Source organism: Conger conger, chromosome 13 (genome assembly GCF_963514075.1).
Source record: "Conger conger chromosome 13, fConCon1.1, whole genome shotgun sequence".
NCBI classification, from domain to species: domain Eukaryota; kingdom Metazoa; phylum Chordata; class Actinopteri; order Anguilliformes; family Congridae; genus Conger; species Conger conger.
The window spans coordinates 3,972,210-3,997,995 of NC_083772.1; the positions used below are offsets into that span (position 1 = coordinate 3,972,210).

At 48.3% G+C, this 25,786-nt stretch overlaps 2 protein-coding genes across 7 annotated transcripts; both read left to right on the plus strand.

Moving 5' to 3' along the window:
• Nucleotides 1-169: 169 nt before the first annotated feature.
• Nucleotides 170-10,883, plus strand: LOC133107184 (etoposide-induced protein 2.4 homolog). Of its 6 annotated transcripts, none has more exons than XM_061216096.1 (13): nucleotides 170-305; nucleotides 1,039-1,174; nucleotides 2,220-2,365; nucleotides 3,231-3,291; nucleotides 3,708-3,774; nucleotides 4,083-4,207; nucleotides 4,847-4,966; nucleotides 5,917-6,028; nucleotides 6,591-6,702; nucleotides 7,215-7,289; nucleotides 8,105-8,874; nucleotides 8,911-9,058; nucleotides 9,208-10,883. In XM_061216096.1, exons 2-11 carry the CDS (start codon nucleotides 1,133-1,135, stop codon nucleotides 8,232-8,234), a joined length of 990 nt encoding a protein of 329 aa, XP_061072080.1. In that variant the 5' UTR covers nucleotides 170-305; nucleotides 1,039-1,132; the 3' UTR covers nucleotides 8,235-8,874; nucleotides 8,911-9,058; nucleotides 9,208-10,883. The 6 variants fall into 6 exon arrangements, with proteins under 6 accessions (XP_061072080.1, XP_061072078.1, XP_061072077.1 ...); XM_061216094.1 differs by having other exon boundaries at nucleotides 8,911-8,947; nucleotides 9,171-10,883; XM_061216093.1 differs by having other exon boundaries at nucleotides 8,985-9,058.
• Nucleotides 10,884-12,344: 1,461 nt separating this feature from the next.
• LOC133107744 (dolichyl-diphosphooligosaccharide--protein glycosyltransferase subunit STT3A-like) lies at nucleotides 12,345-24,347 on the plus strand. Its single transcript, XM_061216886.1, has 18 exons — nucleotides 12,345-12,463; nucleotides 12,920-13,047; nucleotides 13,738-13,798; nucleotides 13,960-14,081; nucleotides 14,592-14,737; nucleotides 15,188-15,278; nucleotides 15,383-15,489; nucleotides 16,405-16,569; nucleotides 17,366-17,546; nucleotides 18,105-18,260; nucleotides 18,753-18,844; nucleotides 19,654-19,809; nucleotides 20,405-20,593; nucleotides 20,955-21,071; nucleotides 21,158-21,260; nucleotides 21,812-22,000; nucleotides 22,982-23,097; nucleotides 23,930-24,347. Exons 2-18 carry the CDS (start codon nucleotides 12,960-12,962, stop codon nucleotides 23,966-23,968), a joined length of 2,118 nt encoding a protein of 705 aa, XP_061072870.1. The 5' UTR covers nucleotides 12,345-12,463; nucleotides 12,920-12,959; the 3' UTR covers nucleotides 23,969-24,347.
• The last annotated feature ends 1,439 nt before the right edge of the window (nucleotides 24,348-25,786 follow it).

Sequence of the window (25,786 nt, forward strand, 5' to 3'; positions counted from 1 at the left end):
ATTGAAACTAAAATAGCTCCCATTCATCAGCAGTACTCTTTATTAACTTACAATTTTGCTGAAGAAACTTACAGCGGAAGTTGGATCAAAGCAGAAAAATAAATACCGTAGTTCAAGCATGCTTTTGAACCATAGTTTTGAGCTTGTTTTGGTTTCTCACTCCAGATCCCACAATCCTTTACGACATTGGACATGCGTGATGTTTCATTACAGAAAAGGGTCGGGGGAACTGGGGTGGGACCTTGTTGTGCTAGAATAACTTGGTGTAAAATAGAAGAAAGGATTGAGGAGAGGAGTTACTTGTGGTGAGAAGGGGCTTGGTGGGGGACCTATATAAATGTCGTCTATATTTTTTTTGCTCCTTTGCACAAGACAAAGAGGGTAACGTTAGTCCATAACGGTCAGCTAATGGTTAACTGGTAGATGTTTATTTGGGTAATTAGCAGTACGTTAGTTAGCTGGCTAACATAGCTACCTAGATAAATCAGAGTTTGCCATCTAGTTAGTAAGTTAACGTTACATTAATTGTTTTGGAACGTAAGATGAGCACAAGTTAGCCATTCTGGAGAGACATTCTCAAAACGGGTTATCTAGCTAAGTTAAATGACTTGCTTGTCACCCAAATAAATAACACAACGCTGTGAAATCAGATTGCTTAATCGGTTTGTCTTGACAACTTGCCGCGAAATGTTTCGCATTTGTCGTCTTTTAAGAAGGAAAAAAAAAAACAACCCCAAAACGAACAAACTGCTTGACTAAGTATAGTACCGTTATAATTATTATATTTCCATTTTCAGGCTACGTCGTTCTGGCTCACTAGTTGCAGTTGTCTAACTAACGTTAGCTAGCTAGCTATCTACAACCTATTTTAGGAACTTGCCAAGACCTGGGTTGTTTGAGCGTTGCGATTCTGTCCGTTCTACCACGATCCTCAAACTTAAATTTAATGACGCCATTAATGCATTCTCTCAAAAGCACTTAATGCAATAAGACTTTCTTCTTCTAAACATAACAACTCCTATCTTCTTGTCACATTAGGTTGTTGGGTCCCTCCAAACCACGATGAGATTTTGCCAGGTCCCAAACTTCAGGTCTATCTGCAGTTGCTGACCCCTCCCTTCACCTCCTGGAAATGGCAGACAGTGTCAGAACCTTCCTCTATGACGTGGCAATGGTCTGCAGCTCCTGCCACCCCTCGCAGTGTTAAAAGACACCATACAGTGCCCTCCATAATGTTTGTGTCTTGTGCCAAATATTAGTCTGACCTGCCACATATTAGTCAGTTTGCTTGACAAGTCCAGCTCAACACAGAAGAGCAAAATGTTAGTTTACAAGTAGATCATCTTTCTGTGTAGATCAATGGTGGCCTGTTTTGCATCTGTTTTTATTTTATCCAAGCATGCCAGATGACTAACTATCAGAATGAAGCTTGCCGCTAAAATATTTTTAGTCTTGACTGACAATACTCTTGATCTGATGCTGTGGAACATACAGCACTTTATTAGCATTTTTCCTTGTGGTGGTCTTCCTTGGCCTGCCAGTCCCTTTGTGATTTGTAAGCTGACCAGTGCTCTCTTTCTATTTACTTATGTTCCAAACAGTTGTCTCGTAATTCTTGTTTCTTAGTCCCATAATGGCTTCTTTGTCTGACATTGGCCCAACTTTGGTCCTCATGTTGATAAACAGCAATAATAGTTTCCAAAGGTGTCTAAGGTGGAAAAGACTAGAGGAAAGACTGAGAGCTCTCTTATACCTGCATTAAGGAGGCAATAAACCAACCTGAGAAATTACACACCTGTGAAGCCATGTGTCCCAAACATTATGGTGCCCTGAAATGGAGGGACTATGTATAAACACCACTGTAATTTCTACATGGTGAACCCAAAATGTGTAAAAATACCTTTTAATAAAATCAGAGAATATGCACTTTAACCATATGTTAATTTTGTGACCAAATCTAAAGAGGCAAATAAAGACATTATGGGTCTTTGTCCCAAACATCATGGAGGCCACTGTACATGCATGTTATCATATTTGAGAAACTTGTGCGGATATGAAATCATGATTTATAATGCCTGCAGACTCAATGCACTGACTGTCCACGACGCCTTTGCCGTGTTACCAAAGAACAGAAAAGCTGCGGCTCGAGATTCTGCCCGCGATAACGTTTGCCACGGCGTTGCGGTTACGTTGCGGCCCGTTTGTGTCTCTGCGCCCAGGGTGTTAAGGACTCCATTTTGGGGATCGGGACCATCTCCAAACTGGACGCCCGCATCGAGCAGAAGAGGGAGGATCGGAGGCGGAGGCGGGCGAGCGGAGTGCTGTCTCAGAGACGGGCGCAGGGCGAGGAGCTCAAACCTCTGAGGTGGGCAGAGGGGCAGGGTCACTGCCCGCTTGCCTAAAACACCTTACGTGTTTCCCTTAACTCTGACACTTTAAGGATTTGTTGTGCAACTCTCTTAAATTTAAGGGAAACTTAAGGGGAAATTATACTTAAGGTGTTTCATGCAACCGGGCACAGAACCTCAAGGCCATTACGCTGCGTTACATTATATACGTGTGATCCTTTGTAGCACCTTAAAGCTTAAAGGGGTGTCCAGTCCTCCAGTCTGCTGGTATTTGTGTCTTCCTTTCGATCAGGAGCCGATTAAGGCCTTGAGAATAAAGGTGTGTGGACTCTTTAAGCCAGTCAGTGAATTAATTACTCGTGCAGAGACGCACCCAAAAACCAGCAGACTCTACGGCCCTCCAGGAATGCAGTTTGACACCCCTGCCTTAAGTATTGAAGTCGCATGACTTAATGTAATGTGTTTTTTTTTAGGATAGGGGGGTGTGTGGATTCATTACATTACATTACATTACAAGTCATTTAGCAGACGCTCTTATCCAGATCAAACACAGGAACAAGTGTGAAGAGGACCTGAGAGGACAGTACAGTTCTGAGTCCTAGTGTAAACATACAGATAATCAGAACCCTTGAAGAGTATATAAACTTACAAACTAGCATACCACGGTTGGCAGCTAGCGTGTGCCCCGATTCTGTTTGTGGAGCAGCGGAGCATGACATAGAGATGCAGACCGTTTGAGGTTTCACAAGACTTTCCCCTCAGATATTCTGCCCTTGTGCGGAGCGACTGTGTGGCCCGTTTGCAGGAGACGTTGAGCTGGGCTGTGTCTCCCCCCAGAGAGGAAATGGGGGGGAATAACATCACTCTATCTCTGTGTTGCAGTGAGCCGAAGCTGGTTAGCCGGATCCTGCAGTGCTGTGCGTGGAACGGAGGAGTATTCTGGGTGAGGTCACCACGCCCAAACACGGCTGCTGCCTGCTGCAGCTCACCTTTACCTTCAGAGCACCTGTGTCTTATGTCCATGCAAAGGAGCAGAAAAATATAGACGACATTTATATAGGTCCCCCACCAAGCCCCTTCTCACCACAAGTAACTCCTCTCCTCAATCCTTTCTTCTGTTTTACACCAAGTTATTCTAGCACAACAACAGTCCCACCCCAGCTCCCCCGACCCTGTGTGGGTGTGAGTGTGCTGACAGGATACAGCAAAGGGGGTCTGGGGAGGGAGGGAGGGGATATAGTAAGTGACAGGGAGGAGGAGAAATAAGAGTCAGAGGGTCTTCAGAGGGTCTTCAGAGGGTCATTTCAAAACCGTACTCACTTCCTGTCCTGGTTGTGTGTGTTCCATTGTGTTCTGCAGCTGAGTCTGTTGCTGTTTTATCGGGTGTTTATCCCACTCCTCCAGATCCTGACCGCCGCAATCATTGGTAGGTAATTGTTGTGGGTGGGCTCTGTGGGGGGGAGGGGGGGTAGGACCCAGTGATTGCAGCCTTATAAACTCCTTGTACCATTTCGAAACACTTTTTCTCTCTGCAACCAAACGGTGCGATCGGGTTGAGTTAACGAGCCACTGCTGGTATGCGCCTCACTGCGGCCGAAGAGTAGGCCTGGGCTGAGTTAAGGAGTCACTGATGGCACGTAGCATCTCAGCACATTGTGGGCTTTGCGTTTGCGAACTCCCATTAACTAGACACGCTCAGCTGTATCTGTCAATCAAAGTGCCATTTCCTGTCAGGTGACCCCTCTCTCCATGGCGACGTGTGGTCGTGGCTGGAGTTCATCCTGACCTCTGTGTTCAGCGCGCTGTGGGTTCTTCCCCTCTTCGTGCTCAGCAAGATTGTCAACGCCATCTGGTTTCAGGTCAGTCGGCTGTCCCAGGACTATACTGGATCCTCTATAGTGCTGGTGCATCGATTTTTCCATAATTTCATTAAATTAAATATTTTAAGCCTTTTTTTGTTTTGATCTTGGTGATTACGGCTTAAAGCTAAAAAAAACATCCAGTATCTGAAAATATTAGAATATTACAAAAAAAAATTTATAATACAGAAATGTCGACCTTCTGAAAAGTATGTTCGTTCATGCTCTCAAGCTTTTAATCAAGATTAAAATTTTTAAAAAGCTAGAATATATGCAAGTTCCACTTTTTTAATGAAATTAACTTTTCCATGAAATTCAAATCTTTTGAGATGCACCTGTGTGTATTAAATATATGTATTCATTTGTCTGTATCAAAAAAATAATGAAAGATTGACACATAAAAGATAAAATATAAGAACCCAGATTGCCTTCCTATGCATTCCACTACTTTCTTACCTTTGGTGTTTCCGGTGCAGTAATTGAGTATGCGCTTTATGAATGTGCACTGTGAAGGTGGGGCCGCGGATACCCACAGCCACAGCCCTCGGTGAGCATTAAGCTTCAGTGGTGAAGGGATAAGAACTGCTTTCAGGCCCGTAGAGTCGGAGCTGACGCTCTCTCTGTCTCTGCCCGCCGTAGGACATCGCGGACCTGGCCTTCGAGGTGTCCGGGCGCCGGGCCCAGTCCTTCCCCAGCGTCAGCAAGGTCATCGCCGACATGCTCTTCAACCTGCTCCTGCAGGCACTCTTCCTCATCCAGGTGAGCGTCCCTCCCACCCCGTCCCGCCCTCCTCCCACCCCGTCCCCCCCGCCCTCCTCCCACCCCGTCCCCCCCGCCCTCCTCCCACCCCGTCCCCCCCGCCCTCCTCCCACCCCGTCCCGCCCGCCCTCCTCCCACCCCGTCCCGCCCGCCCTCCTCCCACCCCGTCCCTCCCGCCCTCATCCCACCCCGTCCCGCCCGCCCTCCTCCCACCCCGTCCCGCCCGCCCTGCTCCCACCCCGTCCCGCCCGCCCTCCTCCCACCCCGTCCCCCCCGCCCTCCTCCCACCCCGTCCCGCCCGCCCTGCTCCCACCCCGTCCCGCCCGCCCTGCTCCCACCCCGTCCCCCCCGCCCTGCTCCCACCCCGTCCCGCCCGCCCTCCTCCCACCCCGTCCCCCCCGCCCTCCTCCCACCCCGTCCCGCCCGCCCTGCTCCCACCCCGTCCCGCCCGCCCTGCTCCCACCCCGTCCCCCCCGCCCTCCTCCCACCCCGTCCCGCCCGCCCTGCTCCCACCCCGTCCCGCCCGCCCTGCTCCCACCCCGTCCCGCCCGCCCTGCTCCCACCGCGTCCCGCCCGCCCTCCTCCCACCGCCCCATGTTTACTTCTTACTGCACGCTTATCGTCTTTGTCCTTCCTCGAAGATCTCTTCAGTGGGCTCGTAGCGCAGTGGTTAAGGTGCATGACTGGGACACACAAGGTCGGTGGTTCTAATCCCGGTGTAGCCACGATAAGATCCGCACAGCCGTTGGGCCCTTGAGCAAGGCCCTTAACCCTGCATTGCTCCAGGGGAGGATTGTCTCCTGCTTATTCTAATCAACTGTATGTCGCTTTGGATAAAAGCGTCAGCCAACTGACATGTAATGTCATGTCATGTAATGTAATGTAGTGTAATGTAATGGTCTGATTTTCTTACCGTTGCTCATGTTTGTCTTTCACTCCTCTCCTTCAAGGGGCTGATTGTCAGTGTGTTCCCCATCGATGCTGTCGGTCAGCTGGTCAGCCTCCTCCACATGTCCCTTCTCTACTCGCTGTACTGCTTTGAGTACCGCTGGTTCAACCACGGTGAGCGCTTGCCGTCTCCCACAGTGCCTTCCACTGCCCTCCACCTCCACTGAACGCTCCACACCAGCGGAACTGTCTTCATGAGTGAATTTGTGACATTTTGGTTTGGTGTGTTGGAATCCCATAGCCTGCTGTTACACTCTAGAGCAGACCATGGTTGCACCTGAATTACTTTCCTGTAATGGCATACAGTCATTAGAAGAATTATGTTTCTTTTATAAACTGGCCAAGTAATCAGTTTAAAAGTGTATATCATACTTGTATTTTCCTTCTTACAGTATGAAGGATGATGTTACCCAGGTCTGCTCATGAACCTTACTGGTTTAAATTGATAGCCTTAAAAGTTTCCAGCAATGCTGGGCTGACAGGCAGAAGATGGAGGAAAAACACGTAACCTCAACAGCACCCCCAGAACCCAGCTTCAGCAGCCCAGAACCCCCACAGTACCGCGTTACCCGACTTCCGCTGCCCCCAGTCCACTGTCGACGGCCCACCACCTGAGTTCACTCACTGCAGGGACATTGTGCTCTGTGACCCGTTGTCGTGGTGTACCCCCCCACAGGCGTGGAGATGCACCAGCGGCTCTCCAACATCGAGAGGAACTGGCCGTACTACTTCGGCTTCGGCCTGCCCATGGCCCTCCTGACGGCGCTGCCCTCCTCTTACATCATCAGGTCAGGACCGGCCGTGTCCATCAAAGCTGCATCACCGCCTGACCCCAGGGGTGGGCGACGAGGGCCGGATCCGTTTCTGCTTTTCATGCCAACCGCCGGTCTTGATTACTTCATTGATTCTAACGTTTACGTCATCTGACATTTTAGCTACATCTCTTGATGAAGGCATTAATGACAGTCAAAGACTGTTCTTGTGTCCCTGTATGATATGGTTTTACTGTGAGCTAATCTCAGTGAACTAGTGTTGAGGTATACGGCCAATTAGCTCATTTAGCCCAAGTAATTGGTGGAAACAAAAACCTACATACACACTGGCCCTCCAGGACTGAAATTGCCCACCCCTGACCTAACCCACACCACAAAAATGGATGTGAATGTTTGCATTTGGCAGACTTTTAATATGCCTTACAGTAACATGGATGCTCTGTACTTTGCAAATCACTCTAGAACACCCATCAAGGAAATGTAATTTAAATGGTGTAAAAAGAGTGTGTGTGTGTTTTGTGTTGCAGTGGCTGCCTCTTCTCCATTCTGTTCCCGCTCTTCATCATCAGCGCTAACGAGGCGAAGACCCCGGTGAAGCCTTAGTGAGTGACCGTCTCTCTCCGTCTCTCTGTCTCTCCCAGTTTCTCCCAGTCTCTCCCCATCTCTCTGTCTCTCCCATTCTCTCTGTCTCTCTGTCTCTCCCAGTCTCTGTCTCTCCCAGTTTCTCCCAGTCTCTCCCCATCTCTCTGTCTCTCCCATTCTCTCTGTCTCTCCCAGTCTGTCTCTCCCAGTCTCTCCCATTCTCTGTCTCTCCCAGTCTCTCCCCATCTCTCTGTCTCTCCCAGTCTCTCCCCATCTCTCTGTCTCTCCCATTCTCTCTGTCTCTCCCCGTCTCTCCCCCGTCTCTCTGTCTCTCCCAGTCTCTCCCAGTCTCTCCCTGTCTCTCCCTGTCTCTCCCAGTCTCTCCCCGTCTCTCCCCTGTCTCTCTGTCTCTCCCCCGTCTCTCTGTCTCAAACCATACCTGCAGGAGGGTGGGGAGAGCGGGGGAAAGATGGATATTGGGCAGAAAGATAGATATGGATACGGATAGACGGGGAAAGGACCAGACAGCAAACACGCATGCTGGACCGATTCCGCCAGGCCAGTGTCATGCTCCTCATATTGTCTTCGAGATGTTAAGGGTTAGGGTTAATGCCATCTGCGTTTAGGGTTAGGGTTAACTGTTGTCTGTTGTTGTGATACCTGTCTACCTGGTCCCCTTTCCATTTCTCTCTCCTTCCATTCTCATTCTCTTTCGCTCGCACCAAAATCTTTCCTATTTTCTTCCTCATCTCCACCCCCCTCCTTCCCCGTCTTCCCCTGCTTCCTTCCTCCCTCCCTCCCTCCTCCCCCAACCCCCCATCCCTCTCTCCTGTAGCCCCCTCCAGCTGCGTCTCTTCTCCCTGGTGGTCCTCATCAGCAACCAGCTGTTCCACAAGACGGTGCATCTGCAGACCACCCTGACAGGCTCCGCCTCCGCAGAGAGACTGGCCTCCCCCACCCCGTGAGCCCCTCGCCGGCCACCAGGGGGCGGCAGAGCGCAGAGTCGCCGTCCATATCAGTGTTCAGCCCCAGGGAGGAAGAGCCAGACCCCGGTCTGGAGGAGGCACACTTTCGGCCGGAGAACCAGGTCACAGCGTTTTGTGGAGCGAGGTGGAAATTTCTTAGTGAGCTTTGGATTGGTCTTATTTTTAATGTGAAAGATGTGTCGTTTGGATTTGATCGTACCTCAGAAAGAGATGTTTCTCTCCTTCTTCTTGCCATATTTTGTATTTAAATGTTTGTGTGGATTATGTGCCTTTTCTGATTATTTATTTTTTTCCTGCTTTTTCGGCCAGCGTTCTCTTTCTGCACAGATATACATGCGCATTGACAACATGGCCATTGGCATTTAGACGGCAAGTACGAAAGCAAAGTAAATAATTTTTTTCTTTTTTTAAATGAAGGTAAGGTAGAGTGTCTATGTAGATGGCTGACATAACAGTGCAACCTCGCGTCAGCAGTTGAAGTTAAGCAGGGCTGCCTCTAGATCAGGGATGGGCGACTCCAGTCCTGGAGGGCCGCAGTGTCTGCAGGTTTAACTCCAGTCCTGGAGGGCCGGTGTGTCTGCAGGTTTAACTCCAGTCCTGGAGGGCGGTGTGTCTGCAGGTTTAACTCCAGTCTTGGAGGGCGGTGTGTCTGCAGGTTTAACTCCAGTCCTGGAGGGCCGGTGTGTATGCAGGTTTAACTCCAGTCCTGGGGGGCCGGTGTGTATGCAGGTTTAACTCCAGTCCTGGAGAGCCGGTGTGTATGCAGGTTTAACTCCAGTCCTGGAGGGCCGGTGTGTCTGCAGGTTTAACTCCAGTCCTGGAGGTGGCGGTGTGTCTGCAGGTTTAACTCCAGTCCTGGAGGGGCCGGTGTGTCTGCAGGTTTAACTCCAGTCCTGGAGGGTGGTGTGTATGCAGGTTTATCTCCAGTCCTGGAGGGCCGGTGTGTCTGCAGGATTTTGCTGCCACCAGTTACCCTGGCTCAGTCAGCTAATTAGCCATATGTATCCTGATCGATTCACTTGTAACTTAGACCACAATAACATGCTCCAAGACAAGAACATTTATCAGCTGCTGTTTATATCACGGAATGTTGACAGATCACGTAAATGATTGGGCTAATGAAATCACGAAGAGTCTGAAATCCAGAAGTAGACACGGCCCACTTTGCCCACCCCTGCTCCAGGTCATGCCTGCCAAGTCCATCAGCACCGGTGAGAAAAGCGTCTGGGCCCGTGGGTTCAAAGGTGAAGCACAGCGGAAGTAAAGCCTCTCACACAGGCCAGCCCACTCGGTCCGTCTTCAGTGTTCTTCCAGGAGGGGCTCTCTCTCCAGCCAGGTCTGCTGCTACTCACTTTCCTCATGAAGTGAACTTTGTTTTTCTTGTGAACTTCTGTAGGAATTCAGAGAGGTATTCAATGAAGTTGAAACTGAAGTCTTTTTATTTGTCCTTATTTTTTCTGTTCAGCCACAGGTGGTTTGTCTAAATGTAATGCGCAGAAAAATGAAGGAGCATCTATAAAAAAAAAAAAGGGTTGGGTAATTTGGTAATGAAGCTTGTTGCTTTTTCATTTTGTGAAGTGTGCCCTTGACTTTGGTTGGTTCAGATGTTACATTACATTACATTATTGGCATTTGGCAGACGCTCTTATCCAGAGCGACGTACAGTTGATGAGACTAAGCAGGAGACAATCCTCCCCTGGAGCAATGCAGGGTTAAGGGCCTTGCTCAAGGGCCTAACGGCTGTGCGGATCTTATTGTGGCAACACCGGGATTAGAACCACCGACCTTGCGTGTCCCAGTCATTTACCTTAACCTTAACCACTACGCTACAGGCCGCCCTAGATGTGTCACGTGAGGGGCCTTGGCCAATCAGAGGAGGGTGCATATTGTACAGAGAATAGCAACATAAACCTGTGAGCTCAACCCAGGGTCAAAGTGTTCCTTATAAAGTGCAGAAATGGCAGATTTTGCTCATGATATAGACGTTACAGGGCCTTTATCCTTATAAAAGTCCTCCATATTGCAAACAGGACCTGAATGATGGGATGACAGCCTTGGGTTAGCAGGTGAATATCATCTCATTTCCAGCCCTGTGTGTCAACCCACAGTGTCTGTGACAAACTACCTGCCTGTTCAGAGCAACGATGCTGCTGAACAGGTGCAGTTTTTACCCAGGAGGAAGCCCTGTTCTTGGTCTCCAGATCACTTTGTACAGAGACTGAATACACAAAACAGAGACTACTGGCTCAGGGTTAAATGTGTTAAACACTGTGTGTGTGTGTTTGTGTGTGTGTGTGTGTGTGTGTGTGTGTTACAGTCCCCTCCAAATGTATTGGAACAGTTCCTGAATAAAATTCCTTTGTTTTTGCTGTACACTAAAGACAATTGAGATCGAGGTCAGAAGATGTACATGGGATGACCGATCCGAATTTCAGCTTTTATTTCCTGGTATTTTTATCTAGATTAGTTAACGGTACAATAGGTAAGATTTTTGTGTTAAAACATTGTTACAAAACCATTATAACCAAATGCCTTTCTGTCATTCAAAATATGAAGTTGATGGCCCGACATTTTGTACCAAATCATTGTATTGCTGAACAATAATTAAAGCTCGTTGGTTGAAAATTGCCACAGCCAATGTCGTTTCAACGTCAGCGCGTTTACAATGAACGGGGATGAATAAACAGTGTTATGGTTTAAAGGAGTTTGTTGCTGCTATTCCTCTCTGGACCATTAGAAGTACCTTTACTGATTGTATGGAATGCACACAGCTCTAATTCAGGCTGTTTATCGTGAGGTTTTTTTTAATCAATAAAACCGTGTCTTTAAGGTATAATTTAATATTTTTTGTATTGTTATAAGGGTGTTATTGTACGGCGTAGCATAAGAAGAATACGATCACCAACTGAATGTGCAATATTTCAATATTACACGAAAAGAAGACTCCATTATACAATAAACGAGAGAGAGCTTAGGCACATTTGCCACATCCTCGTCCTTATTTATTGGGCACATCAAAGGCTTCCCTTTCAAAGCCCTGAAATTGGTCTCGCTGTCCCGCAAAGAAGACAGAGAGTCGCACAGCTACACTGAATGTTTCTGTAAGTGCAGACTTGCGGCCTGAAACCGCTCCAATTTGTCCAATTCGGTGCAGTGGCTTCACGTCGTGTTGCACGTAATGTCCGTAATGTCTCCGAAGTGCCTTAGTTGACTTAGCCCGAGCACTACATCAAGTACTGGACATTGATTTCAGTGTCAGGTTTGATGTCAGTGTTACGGAAAACATCCCTCCATCTGCATCTGAGGCGCTATAGTGACTGAACCATGTCAACAAATGTCCAGCTTCTGCACTACTGCCATTTACAGTGTTAACACCGACTAAGTTTTCGGAACGCGCTGCAAGGTAACAAGGGGCTTTTTCGGGCAGTATGTACGGCTGTGGTCCATTCCAGACATATTTCTCGCGTTGTGACTGGCTCAGTTCGACAGGGCCAATCTCAGACTAGGCTACGCACCACGGCAATTAAATTACGCGGTCCGAAAAGCTTTTCATCTGTGTGGGTTTCAATTGGCTCGAAAGCCAGGAAACGCTCCACAACATTTTCATCCTTGTTAAGAAACCTGAATATGGATGATAATTCTTCCAGGCGTCAGACAGTAGATTGGAGACATGGTTCCATATACTTTCTATTGTAAAAATAAAAATAAAAAAACTTAAAATACCATTTCATATTTTCCAAAAGCCTCTGGACCAAAACAATCGTTTCATGAACTACTAGATACGATAAAATGTATCGTTGAAAAAAAAAAAAAGAAGAAGAACGATCAGGTTTTCTTTGGTTGTTAAATCAGCTTGGGTTTTTACATTGAAGTCAATGGGGGGAAAAAACCTATTCTGCGCTCAACAGCCATACTCCAGCGTGGCTCGCTGTTTAGGATGGCCGGATTTTATAGACCGATTGACACGTCACTCCCCGCACGCCACAAAAAAACTTGACTTTCCCTAAAAGGCACGCCCACATTCTTTCCGACTGACGTCCTATTCGACGAATAAGAAAATGCCCAGCGTCCAGTGTACCAGGCAGTAGCCAATAAGCCTGCCTTCCCGCCGGTTTAGGGTGGGGCCTTATTTTTCTCAGGGTTCTGAGAGGGCAGGAGTGAGTGGATGTCGCCGGATTTTCGGAAGGTGTTTGGAAGCTTGAAAGAAGGTACAAGTAGCAGAGATGGCAAATTGAATCAATTAAACATAAATCATTACCGCGCACATAATTTCCAAAACAGAATTTATGCTAGCTACTTGGGTTAATTGTTGTCCCGGCAGCCTGTCTTCAGTGCGATTCTTAAAGTTCATCATGCTAGCTAGCATGCTGGCTAATTTGTGGTCAACTCGTTTTTCTCATTCAAACCTTATCTTGCTAGGTGGCTAGACATGTTTTAAATATACTAGGACTTGATCGCTGTCATTATATGAGAATTCTCAACAGTCCTGACAATTAAGGGACATTTTAATTAATTTTAATACTATCTATATATTTTAGAATTGGCTTGAATGTACGTCGCTCTGTTATGCGGGAATGCTTTGACCTGTGGCAATAAACCGTGGCATTGCAGTGGAGATTTAAAGAGGAAACCGCCACTCTGCAGCTGATGTCCGTTTCTTCCAGGTTCCCCGGGTTTGACCTCCCTCCCTCCCCCCTCGACACGATGGCGAAGATGGGGCTCCTGCGGCTGTCGTACGAGAAGCAGGACACGCTGCTGAAGCTGCTCATCCTTTCCATGGCAGCCGTGCTGTGTAAGTGCACCTCTTACCTGCCAACCCCCCAACCTCTTACCTGCCCCCCCCCCCACCTCTTACCTGCCCCCCCCCACCTCTTACCTGCCCCCCCCCCCACCTCTTACCTGCCCCCCCCCACCTCTTACCTGCCCCCCCCCACCTCTTACCTGCCCCCCCCCCCACCTCTTACCTGCCCCCCCCCCACCTCTTACCTGCCCCCCCCACCTCTTACCTGCCCCCCCCCCACCTCTTACCTGCCCCCCCCCACCTCTTACCTGCCCCCCCCACCTCTTACCTGCCCCCCCCACCTCTTACCTGCCCCCCCCACCTCTTACCTGCCCCCCCCACCTCTTACCTGCCCCCCACTCCACCTCTTACCTGCCCCCACCCCCCCTCACCTTTTACCACCACATCTTACCGCACTTCCTATCTCCTAGTCCACTGCCCACCTGCATGGTCTAATCAACTGTAAGTTGCTTTGGATAAAATAAAATAAAAGAAACATAAACACTCCCTGACCTCAGGCGACTGCACAACCTAGCTGCAGTGGTCATACAGCTTTTGGTCATACAGCTTTTGTTTGTCTACTACTGGAACAGCAAACATGCCACGTGTGTGTGTGTGTGTGTGTGTGTGTGTGTGTGTGTGTGTGTGTGTGTGTGTGTGTGTGTGTGTGAGTGAAACTTATTACTCATTCCTGTTCTGCAGCATTCGCGACGCGGCTCTTCTCCGTGCTGAGGTTCGAGAGCGTCATCCACGAGTTTGATCCGTGAGTCACCTATTCGTTTCTTGGCTTACTTTGCCGATGGTATCATTTTTCAGCCGAGAGTTTTGGTATTGTCGTACCGAAGAGATCAGGAAAAGTTCATATTAGCAACTGCTTTTTTTTTTATGTGACAGAACTGATTGTGTCTTACTGTCTGTTTGAAGGTACTTCAACTATCGCACCACCCGTTTCTTGACAGAGGAGGGCTTCTACAAGTTTCACAACTGGTTTGATGACCGGGCCTGGTACCCACTGGGCCGGATTATTGGTGGCACGATTTACCCAGGTGTGGATATACAGCAGCTGTGGTATTAAGAGCCACTGAAAACCAGACATGATGCAGTGCTGGTTCAGCACGGAGGCCATATGTGTAACGCAGGGTTGGCTATTCCATGTGCATCAGCATGTACGCTAATGTAATGGGCTGTAGGTGGAATATTGTATCCATGGTATGAAGTGTGGCTGAGAGCTCCTCTGTTATACTAGAGCAGGGGTGTCAAACTCCAGTCCAGGAGGGTCGCAGTGTCTGCTGGTTTTTTTGGTGTGTTTCAACAGGATAGATACATTTCAAAGTCTTTCATTGGCTAAAGAGTCCACACACCTTGTTCTCAGGGCCTTAGTTGGCTGCTGATTGAAAGGAAACCACAAATACCAGCAGACACTGCGGCCCTCCAGGACTGGAGTTTGACACCCCTGTACTAGAGTGTTGCAGAGTATATCGTAGTACGGAGCCGTCCTACATGCGGTGACCTATAGCAAGTGCGGTTGAGAGCTCATTCGGTGTGTCGACCTGCAGGCCTGATGATCACCTCAGCGGCTCTCTACCACACGCTACACTTCTTCCACATCACCATCGACATCCGCAACGTCTGCGTCTTCCTGGCACCCCTCTTCTCCTCCTTCACCGGCATCGTCACCTACCTCTTCACCAAAGAGCTCAAGGTGAGGCCGAGCAGCTCCGTCCGCTCACGGCCGATGCTAACGGCCGATGCTAACGTGCTAAGTGTTCCACACCCAGGGGTGTCAAACGCCGGTCCTGGAGGGCGGTGTCTGCAGGTTTCCTTTCAATCAGCAGCCAATTAAGGCCTTGAGAACAAGGTGTGTCGACTCTTTAGCCAATGAAAGACTCGTGCTGAAACACACCAAAAACCAGCAGACACTGTGGCCCTCCAGGACTGGAGTTTGACACCCCTGTTCCATACAATAGAAATGGTATGAAATGGCAGGTGTAGGTGGGGGAAAGTATTGTGGTTACAGTAGGGGGCACTGAATGCACCATTGACTGGCATACTATACAACTTAACGAGAATGGAAGGTGATTGTGTATTGCTTGCACTTTGTCTCTCTCACTCCCTCTCCCTCTCTCTCTCACTCTCACTCTCACTCTCTCAGGATGCAGGAGCTGGTCTGCTTGCCGCAGCTATGATAGCAGTGGTTCCTGGGTACATATCGCGATCTGTTGCAGGTTCCTATGACAATGAAGGTACATTGGGGTCCCTCCTGCCTGTCCGATATCACTTTGTAACAGGGGCATGTTTGCCAAAAGCAGGTCCTTACTCCACTCATCCTCCTGTTGTCTGTGCACAGGCATTGCCATTTTCTGCATGCTGCTCACCTACTACATGTGGATCAAGGCAGTGAAGACGGGCTCCGTCTATTGGTCCTCCGTGTGTGCCCTGGCCTACTTCTACATGGTGAGTCACAGGGGTCAAAGGTCAAAGGTGAAGGGTCAGGAAGAGGCTCCTCCAGCTCTTAACACAGGGTGGCCCTACGGGGCAGTGGTTCCCAAACTCGGTCCTGGAGTACCCCTGTGTATGCTGGGTTTTTGATCCACCCACCATTGCCATCAAACAATTTTAGCAAGCTGTTAATGTTTCTTAATTGGGTGCTTTTCATCTTGTGATGTATTATTTACCTTAAACCACATTATGCCAGAAATAGCTTTGCAGCGGCATGAAGAATATAATGACCACATTCATATCGTGCTTATTGCACAAACAATTTACATAAGAAGAGGTAACAAATAAAAAGGCTGAGGATAAATGTGTAAACACAATGCAGATTTGCCTTGTTATCACTTGCTTCGCCTTTGAATTTTTCAGTATCTTTCAATCAGTCTTTAATTTGAACAGCTTGTTAAAATTCCGGTTGTGGTTGGAACGAAAACCAGTACATACTGGGCTACTCCAGGTCTGGGAACCACTGCTCTGGGGAACTGACCCACAGTTCAGCTCCTTATGGACATACCAGTGGCGTACAGTAACATGCAGAACTGCTCCACACTGCAGTTGGGTTGATGAGTAGATGTATAGCATGGGTGGGCAATTCCACAGTAAAACCATATAATACAGGGACACAAGAGCAGTCTTTGACTGGCATTCATGCATACATCTAGAAATGTAGCTAAAATGTCAGATGGCATAACTGTTAGAGCCAGTTAAGTAATTACGGCCAGCGGTTGGCATGAAAGGCAGAACCAGATACGGCCCTCATTGCCCACCTCTGATGTACAGCCTGTTTATGAACACGGTGAGGAGCATGCCCTACCATCGCGAAGGCAGCAGCAGCAGCAGCAGTTGTGTGTGTGTGTGTGTGTGTGTTCTCTGCAGGTGTCCTCGTGGGGAGGCTACGTGTTCCTCATTAACCTGATCCCCCTGCACGTGCTGGTGCTCATGCTGACGGGCCGCTTCTCCCACCGCATCTACGTGGCGTACTGCACCGTCTACTGCCTCGGGACCGTCCTCTCCATGCAGATCTCCTTCGTGGGCTTTCAGGTGAATGTCGGCCCGTCCCGGCCACAGTACGCCCCCCCCACCCCCTCAGGTTCCATGTCAAGCAAGCAATCAATCAATCAATCAATCAATCAATACATTTTTATTTGTATAGCGCTTTCAACAGAGGGCCTTTGTCACAAAGCAGCTTTACAGAGAAGCCGGTTCCCAAGAGTTTGTCGAGGGCAACAGTGGCAAAGAAAAACTCTGTTCAACTTTGTTGAAAGAATGGCTTTAAATACAAACAGATGCATAAAAGTATATAAGTGTCCAATTAAATAGTCGAAGCAGAGATGCGTCCACCATTTGATTTCTTCTGCCCCACACTTTCCAAGTGCTTATCACTTGAAATATCATTTTATTACATCCTCTCCTCCTGTATAATTTGAATATAAATGCAAATAAATGTTAGATAAAGATCTCTAGCTTCTGTTTCACAACCTGCCACACAACGCTTAGACTTATTGCTCATGGATTGCAGGGATGGTGCTGGTGATGTGTATGCAGTCTCGTGTGTTGCTCAGCCAGGTTCTGAGATCACATTTGGTTATGTAAACTCAGGCGGAAAGAGCAGTCAACTGGCAGTCGGAGGGTTGCCGAGTGCCCCTGAGCAAGACGCCTAACCCCCAAATGCTCCTGACGAGCTGGTCGGCGCCTTGCATGGCAGCCAATTGCCGTTGGCGTGCGAGTGTGTGTATGAATGGGTGAATGAGAAGCATCAATTGTACAGCCCTTTGGATAAAGGCGCTATATAAATGCCGCTCACTCAGCACCGTTTCCCATCCCTCTCTGCCCACAGCCGGTCCAGTCCTCCGAGCACATGGCCGCCTTCGGGGTGTTCGGCCTGTGCCAGATCCACGCCTTCGTCGATTACCTGCGCAGCAAACTCAACACCCAGCAGTTCGAGGTCCTCTTCAAGAGCATAATCTCCCTGGTGGGGTTCCTCCTGCTCTCTGTGGGTGCCGTGCTCATGCTGACCGGTAGGGGGCGCTTACCCTTTCTAACCGACACTCATCACTGGTGGCCTGTACTGACTTTCTGCCTATTAAGCACATTTTGTCACAGACTGAAATGTTTGCCCCTTTACACCTGTTCTACTATGCTCAGAATCGTTTTTACTTTTTAAACTGCTATATATTTTATATTTTTGTACCAACTCTTATCTTATTTTGGCTGTAATATATATACGTTATATGTGAGTATTTTTGTAGATATTAGGTTGTGAACAAAAATTCCCCCTGTTATACAATGTAAAGAGTTACCAGGTATAAGGTAATACCCTGTAAGAGAGGCTGTGTGTTTGTGTGCCAGGGACACCCTTCTTATTTGGTAGAAAAGTAAAACACTGTCCTGCTGCATACTGCCATTTTTTTTTTTTTTTTGCTCAAGGCCTGTAGGGGTTGAGTATAACAGCCTGTGATGTGCAGGTGTCTGGCCCACATGCTTACTGGACCATCCCTTACCGGATCGAAGATAACAAACCGTGTTGAATAGGACAGAGTACATCATAATGGTAAAAACTTGTTAACCCTTTGCAGGTAAAATCTCCCCCTGGACGGGTCGGTTCTACTCCCTGCTGGACCCGTCCTACGCCAAGAACAACATCCCCATCATCGCCTCGGTCTCCGAGCACCAGCCCACCACCTGGTCCTCCTACTACTTTGACCTGCAGCTCCTGGTCTTCATGTTCCCCGGTAATGAGCGCTCCTGTTTCCCGGCAACCGCTGCATGCACAGGGCTGGGGCGCCCTGTCACCTCCCGTCACCTGCCATCAAGGCGTTGGTGAAAATTAAACTTATCGAATCGTCTCTTCCCATTTGGACTATGTATTTAAAAGCTCCATTTATGATAAATGTATTTATGAAAATGTACTGCAACAACCTTTTTTAAAATTTTTAAATTGAAAATTTTTTTTATTTTTTTTTTATATATACATAGATCCCCTGCTAACATTTACAGGGGCATGAATTGCAGTGTGTGCTGTACCTTGTTTCATTCACAAACTGAGGCGGTTACAATTTAGAGAAGCAAAACTCTAGATTGGTGCGGATGTTTTAGCATAACAGAAGAGAATAAACGTATCGCAGATGGCTGCAGCATGGTTGGTAGATGGTAGATGCAGACAGTGGGGTCTCCTGGACCCTGTGGATGTGTGTGGTTCTGAAAGCCCTTTCCTGCCTCCACAGTGGGCTTGTACTACTGCTTCAACAACCTCTCTGACGCGCGGATCTTCATCATCATGTACGGGGTCACCAGCATGTATTTCTCCGCCGTCATGGTAAGCACGCCCGCAGGCTTCTGTGCATCTCTCTTCTGTGAGTGACCCTGCTGAGGTTCTGTGAGTGACCCTGCTGAGGTTCTGTGAGTGACCCTGCTGAGGTTCTGTGAGTGACCCTGCTGAGGATCTGTGAGTGACTGAGGTTCTGTGAGTGACCCTGCTGAGGTTCTGTGAGTGACCCTGCTGAGGATCTGTGAGTGACCCGACTGTGGAGCTGTGAGTGACCTTGCTGAGGTTCTGTGAGTGACCCTGCTGAGGTTCTGTGAGTGACCCTGCTGAGGTTCTGTGAGTGACCCTGCTGAGGTTCTGTGAGTGAACCTGCTGAGGATCTGTGAGTGACCCGACTGTGGAGCTGTGAGTGACCTTGCTGAGGTTCTGTGAGTGACCCTGCTGAGGTTCTGTGAGTGAACCTGCTGAGGATCTGTGAGTGACCCGACTGTGGAGCTGTGAGTGACCTTGCTGAGGTTCTGTGAGTGACCCTGCTGAGGTTCTGTGAGTGACCCTGCTGAGGTTCTGTGAGTGAACCTGCTGAGGATCTGTGAGTGACCCGACTGTGGAGCTGTGAGTGACCCTGCTGAGGTTCTGTGAGTGACCCTGCTGTGGTTCTGTGAGTGACCCTGCTGAGGTTCTGTGAGTGACCCGGCTGTGGTTCTGTGAGTGACCCGGCTGTGGTTCTGTGAGTGACCCGGCTGTGGTTCTGTGAGTGACTGTGGTTCTGTGAGTGACCCTGCTGAGGTTCTGTGAGTGGCTGTGGTTCTGTGAGTGGCTGTGGTTGTGTGACTGACCTGATTCGGGTTCCCCCCGGGCAGGTGCGTCTCATGCTGGTCCTGGCCCCGGTCATGTGCATCCTGTCAGGCATCGGGGTGTCCCAGGTTCTCACCACCTACATGAAGAACCTGGACGTCACGCGCCCGGACAAGAAGAGCAAGAAGCAGCAGGACGCCACCTACCCCATCAAGAACGAGGTGCGACGCTCTCGCTCAGCCTGGGACCGGCACCCAGCGCGGGCAACACAGGGCTCTTCAGGGTTTTACTGTCTGAGATGGACCGGCGACCTGTCCAGGGTGTATTCCTGCCTTTCACCCAATGTATGCTGGGATAGGCTCCAGCCCCCCTGCAACCCTGTTCAGGATAAGCGGGTTAAGATAATGGATGGATGGGTCTAACCGACGCATGAGGAGATTTTCCATGACTTATGTTACCAATGATGGGGAAATGCCCACTGCAAACAAAATTTAGATTCTAAAATTTTTTAGACTCTTCTGGCCAACAGTTGTTTTTGTTTTTAATTTTAAATTTAATTTTTTTATTGCCATTATGAAAACTTGCAAAGGTTGCTGAGACAGATAATTACTCTTAATTTCCAAAAAAAAAAAAAAAAAACAGAATCCAAAGATGATGGATTGAGAAAATGTTAGAGCCTGAAATATGGAGCATGGTACAGCTCTGAGTAACCGTTTGGGACAGACATCTGATCAGAACAGCCCTTAAACGAGTAACTGCCCAACGTGACCAGCAGCAGAGGGCTCAGCGGGTAACGCTGTGCTGTGATCTGTCCAGGTGGCCAGCGGCATGATTCTGGTCATGGCCTTCTTCCTCATCACCTACACCTTCCACTCCACCTGGGTGACGAGCGAGGCCTACTCCTCGCCCTCCATCGTGCTCTCCGCCCGCGGCGGCGACGGCAGCCGCATCATCTTCGACGACTTCCGCGAGGCCTACTATTGGCTGAGGCACAACACCCCAGAGGTCAGTCCCGGGAGAGTTCACTTCCTGTCCTGAAAGCGCCTTCCATTCTCAAATGGGCGACTGGCTGTTTTGAGTGAGTTCAGTGCCCAAAGCATCAAGTTTCTGTATTATTTTGATCTTATTTCCCTACTACTGTGACGGAATACTGAAGGGTACTTGATTCTTTGTGTGCACGGCACGATATAAAAAGTCATTCATAACGTATGATCAAAATGTACTGTATTTCACATCAAAGGAGGTTCCGAGTGAACCTGCATGTGAGTGTGTGTGTGAGAGAGTGAGAGAGTGAGAGAGTGAGAGAGTGAGAGAGTGAGAGAGTGAGAGTGCTGTGATCAGCCAATGCCTATTTTGTGTGTCCCAGGATGCCAAAGTGATGTCGTGGTGGGACTATGGGTACCAGATAACAGCCATGGCCAACCGGACCATCCTGGTGGACAACAACACTTGGAACAACACGCACATCTCCCGAGTGGGCCAGGTGAGCGGTCTCCGGACCGTCTCTCTTGACTTTGCTGTGAGTTCAGGTTCTGCGGCACTGGCGTCACCTTCCTGTTGCTCTTCCAGGCCATGGCGTCGACAGAAGAAAGGGCCTACGGCATCATGCGCGAGCTGGACGTGGGATACGTGCTGGTCATCTTCGGGGGACTGACCGGATACTCGTCTGACGGTGTGCGGTCGATGACTCCTTTCCCCTCAGACTCCTCCCACCGACACTGAACGTCCAATCGCAAGCACATACACTGAGGAATAGTACGGGCCAAATGCAGACCAGTCAGCAGAGACGCAAGCGCTGCTTTAAAAGGAAACCGTAGTCTTATAGGAAAATTATCCTGGGCAAGTGCTTACTTGGACTCAATAAGCCGTGCATAAGCCAGCTATAATCCCCATCAATTGTGCACATTATAATGTTCATCCAAGCACCTTCCCGTGGTTCGTAAGGCATACTATGCAGGAGAATAACCATGCTCAGTCATGTCTGTAATGCACTGGCAATCTCTGTCTTCGCACACATTTTCCAAATCGGTGTCTATATTTCTTACAACTTTTCATTTTAAATGAGAGCTTTTCATTATCACAGTTTTATTTAGATTAATAACGTATGTTCCATACGTTTAGTCTCAGAAAGAATTGGTAGTGGTCATTTATGGAGAACATTAAGTCTAGGTTTGGGAGGCCTCATCCGTGCCCTGTGCTAACGTGGACCTCCCCCCGTCTCAGACATCAACAAGTTCCTGTGGATGGTGCGCATCGGAGGCAGCACGGACACGGGACGGCACATCAAGGAGCACGACTACTACACGCCTTCCGGAGAGTTCCGCGTGGACCGCGAGGGCTCCCCCGTGCTGCTCAACTGCCTGATGTACAAGATGTGCTACTACCGCTTCGGCCAGGTGTACACCGAGGCCAGTGAGTCCCTGCCCCCCCCACCCTGCGCCCTGTGCCCTGCACCCCCCACCTCTGCCCTCTGACCTCTGACCTCTGCCCCCCCTTCTGCACCCCCCACCTCTGCCCTCTGACCTCTGCCCCCCCTTCTGCACCCCCTGCCTCTGCCCTCTGACCTCTGCCCCCCGTCCTGCACCCCCTGCCTCTGCCCTCTGACCTCTGCCCCCCGTCCTGCACCCCCCGCCTCTGACCTCTGAGCTCTGCCCCCCCGTCCTGCACCCCCGCCTCTGACCTCTGACCTCTGACCTCTGCCCCCCGTCCTGCACCCCCCCGCCTCTGCCCTCTGCCCTCTGAGCTCTGCCTCAAGACTCCGCCCAAATGGCTGCACACAGTGTGCAATCCCATAAAACCCTTTTTATTTTGCTAGATCGCCAAACGCAATAGAAATATTTATTAGCATCAAACAACGTTTCAACCCATAGCGGATCTTCGTCAGGTCTAACTCAAAGTAACCATTTCCCACCTCGTTGGTCTAATCGGTCACCTGGTCTAGATACTTCACAAAGTAAAAATGGTTAATGGTCTAACCTTTACTGGTTTAATCTCTGTAGGTGATGTCTCATACCTGGGACTGACATTACATTACATTACATTACATTACATTACAAAGCATTTAGCAGACGCTCTTACCCAGAGCGATGTACAACAGTGCAGTGCAGATCGAGCACAGGATGGTACGGTTCCATGGTAAGTGTGACCATACAGATACATTTGGAACCCTTGAATACATCAACTTACGAAATGGCCTACCACAGCTGGCTATAGAATACCCCAAGTGCAACAATACAATATCTAATACAATACAACAGTATGAAAGTGCGCTGATGTCTTCTGACGGGTTGGTAGTGCAGGTGGGAGGGAGGTTTTGGGCTGCACCCAGTCATTCTATCATTAAGCCTCACCTCCCATCTCCCCATCCGCACCTCCGCTCCGTGTCCCTCGCAGAGCACCCCCCGGGCTACGACAGGGTGAGGAACGCTGAGATCGGAAACAAGGACTTCGAGTTGGACGTGCTCGAGGAGGCCTACACCACGGAGCACTGGTTGGTCAGGATATACAAGGTAAGGCTTTTCCCTCTCTTTACACTACGTTATTGGCATTTGGCAGACGCTCTTATCCAGAGCGACATACAGTTGATTAGACTAAGCAGGAGACGATCCTCCCCTGGAGCAATGCAGGGTTAAGGGCCTTGCTCAAATGGCCCAACGGCTGTGCGGATCTAATTGTGGCTACAGCGGGATTAGAACCACCGACCTTGCGTGTCCCAGTCATTTACCTTAACCACTACACTACAGGCCGCTACAGGTTATAGTCTGCTTGTCCTCCCAAAAGACAGCGCAACAAAATGAAACATAAAACATGTCAACGTGTGTCTGACTAGCCCCATAGTCTTGGGATCACTGATGTTCACTAGCCCTAAGGCACAGGTGTCAAACTCCAGTCCTGGAGGGCCGCAGTTTCTGCTGGTTTTTGGGTTGTTCTCAGAAACCTGTGGTTCATTTAATTCATTTGATTGGCTAAAGAGTCGACACACCTTTTTCCTCAAGGCCTTAGTTGACGGCTGATTGAAAGGACACCACAAAAACCAGCAGACGCTGCGGCCCCTTGGGAATTCAGTTTGACACCCTTGCCCTGAGACTATCTTTGTTTGTTACAAGATTTCTGGGCAAAGAGGCCCTGTCAATTGTCATTTTAAATGCTGGTTGATTGCGAGATCTTCATGGTTTTGAGTCTTTCCAGGCTCTGTGTTCACTTTTGTCTATATTTGGTCACCTGTAATAAAATTAGAAGAAAAAAAGGAAAAAGGTCTTGGTCCCAGACACATAAATAAAAGACATAGAAATGAAGGGTACTGTTCTGTGCAGACCTCATTTGCTCTCCTCTCTTCCGCAGGTGAAAGACCTGGATAACCGCGGTCTCTCCCGGACATGAAGCCCCTCCAGTTCCCACACCCCCAGGCCCCAAGCCCCCAGCACTGAAGGCCCCTCTGCCAGTGATCCTGAGATACTGATTCTGATCCGGATGCTGATTGTCAAATCTTTTTTTATACTTTCGTTTCGGAATATGCAGAAAGAAATTGTTTTGCTTTTTTAAAAAATAAAAAAAATAAAAAATAAAACAAATTGTGAGAAAATAAAATGGATTTACAAAGTGATATATCACTTGTATATATCAGATGTATTGTCTGGAAGATAATGTTTTCTAAAGAGATTGTCAGCGAGTGATTTCTGCAGCCTGTCCAAGAGACCAAACTGTTATGAAAGCTTTGAACAAAGCAGTCAAATAAACGAAGGGACTAAATGGGACGAAATTTACTGGTTTACTGTCTTATGTACTTTTAAATAATTCCGCAAATAAGGTACTTAAAGCGTGCAAGTTTAAGAATACTTTACATTTCTTCTAGAGATTTGATGCTCCTGTATATGTGCAATTAATGTATGGCTCTTGCGGTTAAGCACCTATGTATATTCTACTGTGTATATCCTAAGCACCAATGTAGAATTACTGGGTTTTAAAAAAATAAAAAATAATTTGATAACCTTGAGCAGGGTGCCAATTCAGATTATATAGCTGATTGTACAAATCCAGTAACTCTATAACTAATGAGTCCCACTTGTCACAGCAAGCTCTCAAAATCATAATTTTTCGAAGGCTATTTTTACAAAAGATCAGTAGAGTACAAAAGTATCCATGACATTGCCCATAAATAAGTTATATATGCTCTTTTTCTTTTTAACAAACACACAAAACCTCCATAGAAACAAGTAATGTACCAAATCATTAATGGTATGCCCAATAAATGCCTTAGCAGTTGTGTGGAAGAAAGGACTTGTGTACCTTGGGGGGGGGGGGTGTTATTCAGTACATGACTGCGGTTATCAAGTTGTTTCATTACCATTTCGCACTGCTTAAGGCAGGGGTGTCCAATCTTATCCAGAAAGGGCCGGTGGGTGTGCAGGTTGTTGTTTTAGCACAGGACTAAGACAGCTGATTCTACTCATCAAGGTCTTGATTAAAAACCACGATTAGTTCATTAGTATAATCAGGTGTGTTACTGCTGGGTTAAAACAAAAACCTGCACCCACGCCGGCCCTTTTAGGATAAGATTGGACACCTCTGGCTTAAGGCAGGGGTGGGAAATTCCGGTCCTGGAGGGCCGGTGTGTATGCAGGTTTCTGTTTCCACCAATTACCCTGGCTAAATGAGCTAATTGGCTGCATGCACCAGCACTCAAAGATTAGATCACAGTAAAACGGGGGACACGAGCAGTCTTCGGCTGTCATGCTTCAAGAAATGTACTGTAGCTAAAATGTCAGATGGCAGAAAAAGGCTATTTATGTAATTAAGGCCAGACGTTGGTATGAAATCCAGAAATTGATATGGCCCTCTTTGCCCATCTCCAGCTTAAGGGATGCGTGTTCAAAACTTCCTTTACTGTTGTCCCTGTAAGTGGTGGTTCCCAAATTCAGCCCTGTGGACCCACTCTGCATAGACCTTAACTGATTGCTTGATCAGTTAATGTTGTTAAACACATGTCTTAGTTGTTATATATATATATTATATATATATAATTTGCTTTGATATGATTTGCTTTGTCTTTGAACTCTATTCCAGAAGTGATTTCGTTTCAGGTGTCCGTTGGCAATTTTGACCCAACTGATTTCACCTGCCGGTCAACAACTGATTCAATTACAAATGAAACCCTTCTCTACATTTCTCATACAGCTCACTGCAAAGAATTAGTTGATC